This window comes from Astatotilapia calliptera, chromosome 9 (genome assembly GCF_900246225.1).
Source record: "Astatotilapia calliptera chromosome 9, fAstCal1.2, whole genome shotgun sequence".
Taxonomy (NCBI): domain Eukaryota; kingdom Metazoa; phylum Chordata; class Actinopteri; order Cichliformes; family Cichlidae; genus Astatotilapia; species Astatotilapia calliptera.
In genome coordinates, this window is record NC_039310.1 from 33,118,897 (window position 1) to 33,131,374 (window position 12,478).

A 12,478-nucleotide genomic window follows, 5' to 3' on the forward strand; every position below is an offset into this window, starting at 1 on the left:
GTAACTGGAGTTTGAACTTGTGATCTGCACACACTTTAATGGTGTATAATATGATACTATGGTTAATATAATATGCCTGGCCATGGAGCACTGAGCCTGCTGTGTGTGTCTGTCTCTGGCACTTCATCCATTATTGTGGGGGGGGAAAAAACAGTGTTGAAACCAAGACTGAAAGTGAGATTTATTAAAATAGATATTTGCATATTGACCAACACAACAGCGAGTTTTCACACAGCATTGATACCAAAAAGGGAAAATATCGCCTCTTTTATCTCCATGTGGATACAATCTTTGTCTGTTGTAATGGTGGGGAGTTTTCTTCTCACAGTCACTAGGCATAACAAAGACAGACAAAGTGCCTAATGACCATGAAAACATCTGACAGTTATCTGCATTGGGGTTTTTTGTTGTTGTTGTTTTTTCCATCTCCACACACACTAGATGATGTTAGAAGCTAAATCAGATGAAACACAGATTTCCCACCACATTCAAATAAAAAGAGGTGTTTCCCATATCATTTGGACATCATTCCTTTGGACAACATGGATCTAGTGGGAATCACTTACTACTACTACTAATAATAATAATAATAATAATAATGGATTGCATTTATATAGCGCTTTTCGGGGCCCTCAAAGCTCTTTACAATTCCACTATTCATTCACACACACTGGTGGAAGCAGCTGCAGTTGTAGCCACAGCTGCCCTGGGGGAAGACTGACAGAAGTGAGGTTGCCATATCGCGCCATCACCAGTAGGCGGCAGGTGAAGTGTCTTGCCCAAGGACACAACGACCGAGCCTGTCCGAGCCGGGGCTCGAACCGACAACCTTCCGGTTACAAACGAACTGCCAACTCTTTGAGCCACCATCGCCCCATAAATAAAAGAGATCACTAAACTCACATAGACACAAAACAGGCCTAAATACACACTTGAATATACTCATAACACTGCTGAGTGCACTCTTGGTGATGCGGTGTACCTGTAACCAGCTCTGAAAACTTTTACTTAAAAAGCCAAAGTTGGTCTGTGTGTTCACTTCTGTCTCACAGCCTACGAAAGAGGATTTGAAATTATCAGATTTACATCCTCCTTACAAATAGAGACATCGATTATGGTCCATTAGATTAAACCAAAGAACTAAAGAATAAACATCATTTAAGAAAACTCCAGAAGACTGGGCTATGGCTGGTCTCACTGAAGAACAACAACAGATTCAACTGCAGACTTTAACTTCTAACGGTTCTTTGCTGCTTTACCCCAATTTTCTCAAGATGCTTTTCCATCTGCTTTTTAAACAAGTTTTGTAATATCAGTTGGATATAAAAGACAGTTAATAAATATATATTAATAATACAACTACTACTAAACAGTACTGTGTCCTAAAGAGGAAAAGATTTTTTTTTTAAAAAACTAAAAAATTAAAACATTTTTAGAGCATCGAAATTCATTTCAGAAAAAATCTTGATCTACATATCTATACTTGCAGCAGTTAAATTTAACATTTGGGATTATTCACTGTAGGCCCAGAAATCAGAGCTAGCTCATCAGATCCAAGTGTGACATCAGCTGACACTCTTTACAGGAGACTCCACCTGAACTCTGTGGAGCCTGATCTCAAGTTTTTTAAGTCTGACCCTGAAACCAGGAGAGGATCTTTCTGTCTCTGCAGATTCATTGTGATCCGGGGATTTCAGTTCTGCATGCTCACACTGATGTTTGCAAAGAGCAGATAATGAAGTGAATGTTTTTGCACATTGGTAACAGTGAAACGATTTATTTACAGCGTGGGATCGTTTGTGTTCAGAGTATGAACTGACATTCCTGAAGTTCTTGTCACACTGGTCACAGCTGAAGTTCCCTCTAATGTGTGTACGTTCATGAAGGTTACGACTATTTGAATGTGAGAAGCTTTTGTCACAGTGTCTGCACTTGTATGGTTTCTCTCCTGTGTGGATTCGTATATGCCCTTTAAGCTGACCTGCACTAGTAAAGGATGACCCACATTGGTCACAGAGGTGGTCTTTAACCCCACTGTGAATGAGTTCATGTTTTTTTAATGTACTTGGTGTGGGGAAGCCTTTCCCACATTCTTTGCAGTAGTTCATTTTGTCTCCAGTGTGTCTACGTTGATGTCTTGTTAGGCACTCTTGATGATTGAAAGTTTTTCCACAAAGTTCACAGCGAAACATTTTCCCACCACCACAGTGACGACAAGGTTGAGAACTGGATCCATCTGTGTCGCTCTGCTTCAAAACAAAGACACAGAGACAGTGTAAGTCAGTCCTTCAACATTTTTCTCCTGAACATCGCCTGATATAAGGAGCATCTCTGCCAAAGTCCAATTACATTTTACTGTTTACCTTGCAACATTCAGCTTACTGGGCTACAATTACAATAAGAGTATTGTGACTAGAAAAGCAGTTATTTAGTTGTTTTTTTTATGATCATGAAAGACAAAAATAATAACTGAAGTCTGATGAACCTCTCAGCATTACCTTTCCATCCATTAGAATTACTAACATGCTAACACAATTTAATGAGCAAAGTTGTTCCAAACAGGCAGACTAAAATAAAAACACAAAATAAGAAAATATAAATACATACCTCACAGTAACTGCACTTGTAGCGTTTCTCTCTGGTGTGAATCTGTTGGTGGACTCTCAAGTAACGTGGAGCTTTAAAGGTTTTATCACACAGGTCACATTTATAAAGTCTCTCCTCAGTGTGGCTAAACATGTGGTATTTTAAGTGTGTGGCTGTTTTAAAAGTTTTGCCACACTGATCACAGCAGTAAACATCATGTCCAGTGTGAATGCGCAGGTGTCTATTTAGGTAACTTTTAAGACTAAAGGTTTTACCACAAATGTCACAGCTATATGCCTTAATCCCAGAGTGGATAATTTGATGCTTCTTTAACTTGCTACGATAAGAAAAAGCCTTGTCACACTGATAACAGCTGTATGCTTTAACTCCACTGTGGATGACCTGGTGCCTTTTTAAGTGTCTAGGCTCAAAAAAAGACTTTCCACACAAGTCACAATTGTACGATTTAACTCCAATGTGGATGAACTGATGGGTTTTTAATTGTCCACGCTGAATAAAAGACTTTCCACACAAGTCACAACGGTACGGTTTAACTTGAGTGTGGGAAAGATGGTGTCTTTTTAAGCTTCCAGGCTCGCTAAAACACTTTCCACACAATTGACAGCTGTACGCTTTAACTCCACTGTGGATGAGTTGGTGTGTTTTTAAGTGTCCAGACTGATTAAAGGACTTTCCACACTGATCACAGCTGTATGGTTTAACTCCACTATGGATGAGTTGGTGTCTCTTTAATTGTCCAGGCTCAGTAAAAGACTTTTCACACTGATCACATCTGTATGGTTTAACTCCATTATGGATAAATTGGTGTCTCTTTAATTGTGCGGGACGGGTAAAAGACTTGTCACACTGATCACAGCTGTATGGTTTAACCCCACTGTGGGTAAGTTTGTGTGTTTTTAAGTGTCCAGGCTGGGTAAAATCCTTCCCACACTGATCACAGGTGTACAGTTTAACTCCAATGTGGATGAGTAGGTGGTTTTTTAAGCTTCGCGGCCGAGTGAAAGACTTTCCACAGAAGTCACAGCTGTAAGGTTTAATTGCACTGTGCATGAGCTGATGTCTTTTTAAGTGTCCAGCCGAGGTAAAAGACTTTCCACACAACCCACAGTTGTACAGTTTAACTCCACTGTGGATGAGTTGGTGTCTCTTCAGGTGTTCAGCCCGAGTAAAAGATTTTCCACACAAGTCACAGCTGTAAGGTTTAATTCCACTGTGGATGAGTTGGTGTCTTTTTAGGTGTTCAGCCTGGGTAAAATCCTTCCCACACTCATCACAGCTGTATTTTTTCTCTCCCTTTCTTCTGTGAGGTTTGTCGGCCTCCTGAGAGCGCTGACTTCTCGCTCCATGTTGGTCCTGCAGTGACAGAGATACAAACAGAGGCAGTGAGTGAAATGCAGTCGTGGAACAAACTGAAACTGACTCCATTAGTGGAATCAAAGAAAACAAAAGCACTGTGGGAAGGTGTGTTACCACCACCTTCTGGTGACAGTATCACATTACAATGATGTGCTACAATGAGAGTTGGAATGCAAATGACATTATTGAAGAAATATTGATCATGGGAAAAAATCTTTTACTTCATAAAAATTGTGAGTGTAACTGATTATATTTTTTTTTTCAATGTGTGCTGATAAAATATGATCTTTGTATTTTCTTGTAACTTCTGTGTGTGATATATTTGTCCAAGAGGGAGATTGGACGAATATATTATTTATTTATTTCCCATGAGTAAGTTTGATAATAATGATGGAGCTAATAGAAGCAGTAAACATAAAAAAAAAAAAAAAAAAAAAAAAATAGCACTGTTTTCAAAGCACACTTTTTCATCTGCGAGCAAATGAACCATCCCCAGAGTGCACCCAAATGCTTTTTGATGGAGCTGCAAAAGCTGGTGATAGCCTAGCATACTCAGCCGGATGGTGAACATCTACATGCTTGTGCAAGTTAATCATGTTTGAGTATGTAGAGAGTTGAAAATAGCTTTCTAGTAAAATCTGGTATCAGAAATAAACTGGGGAAAACAGCCCCAACCCCCCCCCCCAAGGGTTTCTGTTGTGATTGTATTTTTGTACCAGTCATTTAAAATGCTATCCTACATCCAGCCGCTAGAGGGCGCATTACGCGCAGTGGTATCGAGTAGCGTTTTGGGGCACAGAGAAAGAATAAACCTTCCTGTTGTGAAACTGACATCAGCTCATCATATGTGTCCCTTTTTCTATTCTTTATCACAGGTTAGTAAATGCATTTAAATGAATGTGTACTGCAGACCTTACAAACAGAGGATGTTGTTTATGTGGGTAATGAGCGCAACTTGCTAAAGAAATGGATTCGTTCTGAGTTGTGTCTGAATTGTGGGTTAAGGCTGCAGGCTAAGTGATGCTAATGCTAGCGGACTTGGCTAATGTGGGATACTGAGGCTGTACCCCAATTCAGGGTCTGCAGCCTTAAAGTACGCAGCCTCAACGATCCTCAAGGGCCGCGTACTCAAAGACCGCTAAGGCCGGAAGTGCGAGGCTTGTGAAATGGGACGGTCTAGCCTCCGTTGCGCTAATACTGTTGTTTGTCAATAAAGTTAAAAAAAAAAAAAAGAAGCCTCTGTTGCGCTGCCCAGGTTGCCTAGCAACCATGATACTAACCACTGGAAACGTGTCATACAGCTTTGTGTGACAGAAATGAAGGAGAAAATCTTTTGTTTATTTGTTTGTTTCTACATGAGCTTTGATCATTCTCTGTAAGATTAAGCTCAGCTACTGAACGGCGTATATTTTAAAGTAAAGGCTTTAAAACCAAGTTAGTACAAACGTCACTAATGTCACATAACTTTGCCGACATGTGGCCAACAGTAATGTTTAATGTTCTTTGTTATTAAACATTTGCACATAAATAAGTGACATAATATTCAGTACTTAAAGTTCACTCTTCGGCCGCCCCTCATCCGCCGTTTTTTTCTGCAAATTTATCCACACCCATCGCCGCGCTATGCATTCTGGGATATGTTGGGCCACGAAGTCTACACTGCCACAGCCTTAAAATTCAGGGAAATGAAGGACGCATTTCGAGCAGCCTTTGAATTGGGACAGCCTTCGGTGCGCCGCTGTGACGTAATTGGCCTTGAAGTCCGTACTTTAAGGCTGCAGACCCTGAATTGGGAGACAGCCTGAGTGTGTGTGGCGAAGCTAATCTGACCTGTGGGAGACTTCTGGACTGTGAACTCTTAATGTATTATGCACTCTGATAAATGGGTTTTATACTATGTTTTACTCTTCTGGTTGATGTTGTGGTTACAAGAACAAGTTTGTGGTTTAATACAAAGACATTTATAGAGTGTTATAAGGAAACTGTTTGATCAATGCTGACTGCACAGTAGTAGTGAACGCTGTTAAAGGAGCACTGCACTCTATATAGTTGTAGGTTGTATAAGAACAGTAAATATGTTTGTTTTATGTCAAAGACATTATTTTCTTGTAAAGAGTAAAATAGCTATATTTAAAACAACAGAAGTTACATTGTCAGTACAGTGGAATTTCACATGAATAATTTAGTGCTGAACAAGAATTAAAATGTTTAAAAATGAGTTAATTTTATGATGTTTGTAAATGTAGTTAAAAATGAAGTACAGAGTACACTATTGTGTTTTGTTTATCTTTGTGAAATAAGTGTGGTTATTGTGATACATTGTGGATCTGACATATCAACATTTTGTTTATTTTTTGTCAAAGTTGTATTGAGAGATTTATACAGTCTCGAGCTCAGGGAGCTGTGGCCATGTATGGTAAACTGGACTGAAGCATAAGGCCATTTCTTTGCAGTTAGTGTGGTGATACCTGAAGCTGTTCTAAGCTGTTGTGAAGAATAACCCTTCCTGTTGTGAAACTGACATCAGCTCAAAGTGTGTCCCTTTTTCTATTCTTTATCACAGCACCACACGTTGTTGAACAGGAAACCAGTTGCCCCTCTGGTCATCATCTTAGGGAGGCAACAAGTACTTTGCTCAAACTATACATCTGCACAAGCAGCACACCACCTTGGTCACATTCTGTATGTATGGAGGCGCCCGGGATGGAAAAGATAAAGCTGCTTTTAACAACCAGCTGTGCACAGTTTCAATAACAGTAACCGAGATATTTTTCTCACCTCCTGTGTTGAAGTCATTGTTTCCTCTGTAGTGGCTGAGCTGAATCCAAATGGCTGAAACTGTTCCTCTGCTGCTCCACCAGACTCTTCTCCTCCTGTTACTCAGCTGGGACACAAAAGTATAGATATGCATTTTATCCCTGACAAGAAGAAGCAGAGCAAATAAACATTACTACACTCAGTGACAACAATACCTATGAAGCTTCAAGGTGAAACCCCAGAAGCAGCTACAAAAAGACAGTTATCAGTTGCCTAAAAGAAATTGAAAGGGGAAAAGCCACTAACCGCCCTGCATACAACCACCTTTACCCAGGGGATGCTACACCCTGTATATATGGACTTCCACAGATACACAAAGAGGGAGTCTCACTCAGACTCGCTGAAGGGCAAAGTTCAAATTAATGTTGTTTATACATCGCCAAATCGCAACAAAATGATTATATTAGATCAAATATGACAAAATGTGGATTTTACAGTAGCAACAATATTGTATCTCTACAGTTTAAATATTTAATAAGCTTTCTGCCAACACAGAAAATTTACTGTAACAACCAAATTTCCCCTTGTGGGACAATTAAAGGATTATTCCATTCTATTCTATTCTATATTTTTCTATTATTATTTTATTATGGATTAATTTTGTTTAATCAGCTACCATCTCTCCTATGGACTTTTTAATGTCTACAGTCCCAGATCAACACAGCCCTGTTCTCCATGACTATCAGCAGCAGGAGCAGCAGCAACACCCCAACAGCAACATTGTTCCCATCAGGTAAAACGTGGGCTACGTTAGCTTTTTATTGTCCCCACCTGATGACAGTGATATAGTATGATGTTACTCCAAATTAGATTCTTGATGAATGTGTGTTGTTGTTATTCAGCCTGGTTCTATGTGCCCCTTTTTAAACTCTGATCCATGTACGGCTCTGGTTAAAATGAAGTAAGGATGGCAGTCAAAACAGTGAAGCTTAGCTGAGCTAAACTGTGATGTCATCAAGTCGTTCAAATGATATAATGATTGTTATCCGGTTCTCAAGGAGGTCCGGAATCCTCAGTCAACTTGCGAAGTGCGGACTTGCGTACTTGAGTGTTCAGAAACGATCTAGACAGTAACACAGATGTGTAGCATCGCCAACTAGCGAGCAACAAGCCTCTTACACAGTGCGTATGCTAACAGCTAGCCTAGCCAACGACTTAACAACAGAAGCTACAGAGTGATGTTGTATAAAACTCCAAGATGTTATAGTGCGTGCCTTTTAATTGTGCCGACGTGGTATTTACCTTAGTTTAACGAGTCGTTAGGCGCAGTAAACACATCAGCAAATAATGCGCTATCAAGTAGTGATGTGACGTTCTGTATCGAGGCTTCAAAGCTTGTGTCGAGTAATTGAGGGAGCGTTTCCGCGATGCGTGGCTTGCTTCATTTATGGGAGGAGCTGAAAATGATGACGTCCGAAGCCTCGCTGCCCGGCTGTACCACGTGACTGGTTCAGGAAGTGGTTCGAATTTCGCCGCGAGCTATGACAGCGATATAAACCTCTCAGACTTCAATCAAAATGTAGGTGTTTGATGGAGAGTTGCGGTTAGTGAGAGTTTGGAGACCGTTTGGAGGTTTATGAGAGTGAGGAGAGAAACTCAGGAGAGAATGGAGCCAGCTAAGAAGAGGAGGATGTCCTCCCCTGTGTGGGAACATTTTGATCTTATTCCTCCCAACAAGGTATGTAAATTTCTACAGAAGATGTATTTTCATAATACTGATGGTGCAATACAATTTATGTTAAGCTGTCTGTACTTTTGTACAAGGTGAAGTGTTTGCTATGTGCCAGGGAGCTGGGATATAACAACAACACCTCATCCATGCTTAGGCACTACAGAGCTTTGCATGAGAATAAGGGGAACACCGATTGTGGAGCAAGACCAGGTGAGCCATCAAATGCCATGATGATATGGCATGCCGTAATGTTACTAAATAATATAACAATAGTATACAATGCAATAAGTTACGTGTGTGATATTTATATTTGTGCTTTGTCTTTGTCTTTCCTCAGAGAACAATCTCAAATAGATGAAGACCTGGTCAGCATGGTGATTGAGGACTCCCAGCCATTTAGCATTGTGGAGGACAAAGGATTCAAAAGATTTGTTAAATCATTCAATCCTAGCTATGTTCTCCCCACTAAAAAGGTCATAAAAGCAGTGAAAATTTAGTTTTTACTGAATAAAATATGAACAGGCAGGACTGAGGCCTCAGTGTGTAGCTGTCCATACCTCAACGTTACAAAAGCACAACTACTGTCCACACCCCAACCACACCTCACCTCACAGTAAATGATCGTTTCCATTTTAAGCATTTCCAAATAATCATTTTCCATACTGCCAGTATAAATATACACAGTATACTGCATCACTACAATATAGATGTTTTACACACTCCTTTTGTTGATGACATTTACAGGCTGTGTGCAAAAGGCCACACTCTTCAAATTCATGCCAACTATTATTTTTTACGTCCAATTGGATGAAAAGCTTCAGTGCTTCATGAAGCTTCATCTGCCCATCACTACTATCAAGGGCACACACACAAGAGCATCTGCAGCCACTGAGGAGCGACCTCCACATAAACAGAAACACGTGACCTCCACAGTAACCGGAAACACGTAACTCATGCTGCTAATAAATACATTTGGTTCTAAGTGGGGGGTTTTTAACACTCTGGGTTTGTTAAAAAAAAAAAAAATCACCATTCCTTCAGATTGTTTGTGGCTAAAAGTGTCCATGTGTTGTTTTTGTTTCTTTGCTACTTTTTCTGCATAAAGGTTTTTTCATAAATATAAACTAGTCATTACTTACATTACTTACATTTTTAATCATTCAAACACCTTTTTCTAGTACAATGCACTTGTTTGAAGACAACCTAAAAACTCACCATTTCATATATCAGCAGTGCTACTGGAAAACAGTGGTCCCTCACGCGGTTCATCTTTCACTGATTTTTTTTCCTTTGGGTCGGTTTCCCTGGGGCTTTTCCCCTGTTGTGGTCTGTGTCTTATATTGAAAGAACTATTTACGCGTTACCATAGCGACCAGAGAGCATCAAGAAGCTGAGAGGAGGTTGTTACTCTCAATGTTGTTGGCACATTTCAGGAGGACGCTGCTAATAAAGTTACACAATTACACAGCCGAATTTGTGTTTATTATTATATTTACAAAATACCACAGTTTTCGTCTTTGTCTGTATCATTTTATTCTGTTGTATTTATCTGCAACACCTTAAAAGGCCGGTCCGTAAAAATATTGTCTAACTGGTCCGTGGTGCAAAAAAGGTTGGGGACCGCTGCTGTACAGTACAGAATGCTTTTAGCTTGTCGAATTTATATAAATCTGCTGACAAAACGTTTTGCACGGTTTCATTTTATCATGGAATTATGTTTCTATGATGGGTTGAACTTTAGGAGTGTTTAAACAAAAGAGAAAAGTGTGAAAATGTTACAGTTAAATTTTTTACTTTAAGCATGGACATGGAAACAAGTGAACAACATTTTATAATAAGCTTAATTGGAATTCTGTACACTGAAAAAAAAGCAACAACACATAAAAACACAAACAAACAGCCAGTGACTTCATCTGTCCATGAAATGTCAAACATCACATTGACCCGTAGTCCCTGCTCGTCAGCACATTTAAAAAGAGCTCCATGTCCTCTGCAAACTGAAAAACAAAGAGGAAGAAGTCCCTCTACACAAAAACACTGCAGATGACAGGCCAGGCAAACATCTATTGATCTGTTTGAATGCCTCCTCATCATGTGAGCCTTGAAGGGTTTTTTTTTTTTTTAAAAAAAGACTATTTTCATGGACTTTCCACAAGCCACAGTTTCATTCAGCACAGAGGGAGGAGCACATGAATGTTCTACCGAAGATTCAGAAAATGGTTTTGATGCTGGAGACAAGACATCGAGAGGGAGATGGGGCTCCACGGAGAGTTCAGTGGGGAGCAGTCCTGAATGCTGACATGACAATAATTGCCTTGCCATATCCCCACGCTGTATGACTGTCATGTTACAGACAGGGCAGTAAAAGTGCACCGGCATATCATTTTGTCTGTAAGAGAGAGAAAAACAACATGTAATTTAAATGTAGTTGTATAGAATGCAATCAGTTTATCTAACAATCAGATTGTACATATTAACAAAAACATCCAAGCCATCCTCAATAATGAAAGCAAAATGGTGTGGATCACAAGAGCTGTCAGGAAATGTGGTGAACAGGGGAAAAAAAATTAATGAAAACACGCTTTTTTCTCTCACTGATGAATGACCTGAACTGTACAATGTGAAAAGCAACTTTAAAGTCAACAAAGAGACTGCAGAAGTGCTGAAAAGAAGTGCATATTTATAACTTTAACTATGAGGTATATTTAATACCAACATACCTTTGAAAGGCAAAGCATTTTTAACAGAATGGAATAGAGAATATTAGTATTTATAAATATGTAAACCCCTTTGTGACGACCTTTACAATGTTGATGCAGATGGAATGAGAGACATGAATAAAGTGCAATATGCAGTAAATGTTACAAATAGTGAAAAGCAGTGAAGTGAATTTGTTCATAACAAGCAAAAATCAAATACGTTTGAAACTGACCACTAAATGCTAACCAGAGGTGTCAAAAGTGCACATTCCTTACTAAAGTTTAGATAGGGTTGGAGCTATTTGTTCTTTATTATTATTATTATTATTTTGAAATTAGTTAAAGTTTGTTGTTAGTTTACTTAAATTTTGGGGTTTATTTACAAGTTTATTTGTCAGTTAAAATTTTGTTTCAATGTTTTGTTTGTTTGGTGTTACCTTGTTAAATTAGTCAGTAAAAGCTGTAGGGCCATTTTGTTTCTATAAATAAAGAGACTGGTATAGGACCAGCATGCACTGGGGTGGGCCTATTGGTTTTTTACCAGAGCAGGAGAAGCAGCAGGAAGTAACAAAAAATGGATCTTGTTATTGCTTGCCAAACTGGATAAATAAACCATAAAAACGCAACTTTCAAGTTTGGACAATGGACTTCTTTTGCCTGCGTACGAAATATTATCTCAGTGCAGCAGTGGCTTGTGAACTTTTAATTGTGGGATGTTTGGTTGGTCAAACAAAAGGAATTGCCACTACAACCTCGGGGGTATGACCGTTGTTGTAACGCTAACAAAGTGCCAACGTAATCAGTGTAAGCAAACTAGATGATTCCTAGAATTATATAATTATTAACGGTGAATTTATACATGGAAGACTCTGTACCAACCTTTACGATCCACTTGCAAGGTTAAGGATCCATGCAGAAACGAGACAAGAACGTATTTCTGCCTACTATGGAGGTCACGTGTTTCCGGTTACTGTGGAGGTCCCAATATGGTGCTCCCCAGTTGCTGCAGCCAGACCCTTCTCTGAGAAGGAGCAAATCCAGTCACTACTGTTGCTACCCGATTCATACTGGAAACCCGATCGGTACCCCGCATGCGCAAATCTTACGTCACTTCCTCTCTTTGCCAGCATTGCGACATTCTATGGTCGTGTCCAAATTCATGGGCTGCATCCTCCTGAGGACCCGGCCTTCGCGGTCTACGTGGGCCGGGTCCTCAGAAGGTCGGGTAGGCCGGAAGTAAACGGCCGTGAAATTGGACGGTCTAGCCTTCTAATTAGCGTCACCGCTGTCTCGGTGGAGTTTAATAAACTCAGCCGTCTGCTCCTTG

At 39.8% G+C, this 12,478-nt stretch overlaps 1 protein-coding gene across 1 annotated transcript; it reads right to left on the minus strand.

Annotated features, from left to right (window-relative positions):
• Positions 1-820: 820 nt before the first annotated feature.
• On the minus strand, positions 821-3,822 carry LOC113029611 (zinc finger protein 420-like). Its single transcript, XM_026180583.1, has 2 exons — positions 2,608-3,822; positions 821-2,249 (listed from the first exon to the last, which is right to left on the minus strand). The coding sequence occupies exons 1-2, from the start codon at positions 3,655-3,657 to the stop codon at positions 1,566-1,568; spliced, it is 1,734 nt and encodes a 577-aa protein (XP_026036368.1). The 5' UTR covers positions 3,658-3,822; the 3' UTR covers positions 821-1,565.
• Between the last annotated feature and the right edge of the window lie 8,656 nt (positions 3,823-12,478).